The following is a 987-nucleotide window of genomic DNA, read 5'->3' as shown; positions in this document are numbered from 1 at the left end:
CACAACTGAGCTGCCCCTACTGCGGGATGAATAAGACCACTAAGCAAGCAACAAGATCGCACTATACAGTTGCCCACCAGGGCATGTACCGACCACCAGCCGATGACCCGTGCTATTGCGTAGCATGTAGGCGGGTGATGACAAAACCATACTTTAGAGACCACCGGTGCAGAAAACCGATGCAAGACGAATTTGCCGAGGCTGACTGCCCCGGTTGTGAGATCCGACTCCCCAACCCACAACTATCGGCGCATCTTATACACTGCGTTAAATATGAAGGACGACTGACGCCACTAAAGCAGAACTCCGGAGCCTTCGATTTTGCCAGGAAGATCCGGGAGCTACTGAAGCCGTCGCCAACGAAACCTAAACCGGAGACGCTTGACGCGAATAATGCCTCAACTACACATCCTATACTGATGCAAGCACGAAAGAGCCTAAGACCACACGCACCAAGGGGAGAGCAAGGGCCACAGAACTTAAAGCCCACGCAGGAAGTCAGCAGCCTGAAGGAAGAGGTTGAAGTGATGAGGCGAGAGACGGAGGAGCGCATAAGGAAGGAGCAGTCCACTTGCAACCGCTGTGATAAACAACTCAAATCCTCACAAGCACTAAGAAGACATGACGCGCTGTACCATCCCGGTACCGAAAGACCAAGGGGGTTACCAATATGCTGTATAGGCTGTGACACTATCTTTAAGACTGCGGCAACATACGTAAAGCACAAATGCACAGGAACCTTGAAGAATGAACTATCGGCTAAACGCTGTCAATTATGCGATCAAGGCGAGCTGTCCAATCCGGAATACTCTGCCCACATGCTCATGCATCAGATTACGACTTCCAGCCAGGAGGTTGACCAAAAGGAACTCTACGATCCGAAATGAAGATGGAAATAACCAGCGAACAAGATTGAGACGGGAACCCTACAATATCGAAATTTTAGGAATGACAGCTGCGAACAAACTGGATACTCAGACCCTCCAA

The 987-nt window shown here is 50.3% G+C and overlaps 1 protein-coding gene across 1 annotated transcript; it reads left to right on the top strand.

The window, feature by feature from the left end:
- Positions 1 to 179: 179 nt before the first annotated feature.
- Positions 180 to 887, top strand: GNI_188860 (hypothetical protein; the record flags this gene model as incomplete). The annotated part of the gene is made up of 1 exon (XM_011136374.1): positions 180 to 887. The coding sequence occupies one exon, from the start codon at positions 180 to 182 to the stop codon at positions 885 to 887; it is 708 nt and encodes a 235-aa protein (XP_011134676.1).
- Between the last annotated feature and the right edge of the window lie 100 nt (positions 888 to 987).

This window comes from Gregarina niphandrodes, assembly GCF_000223845.1.
Source record: "Gregarina niphandrodes unplaced genomic scaffold scaffold00079, whole genome shotgun sequence".
Classification (NCBI taxonomy): domain Eukaryota; phylum Apicomplexa; class Conoidasida; order Eugregarinorida; family Gregarinidae; genus Gregarina; species Gregarina niphandrodes.
Note: the sequence above shows the minus strand (reverse complement) of the source record. Positions and strands in the feature narration are given on the sequence as shown.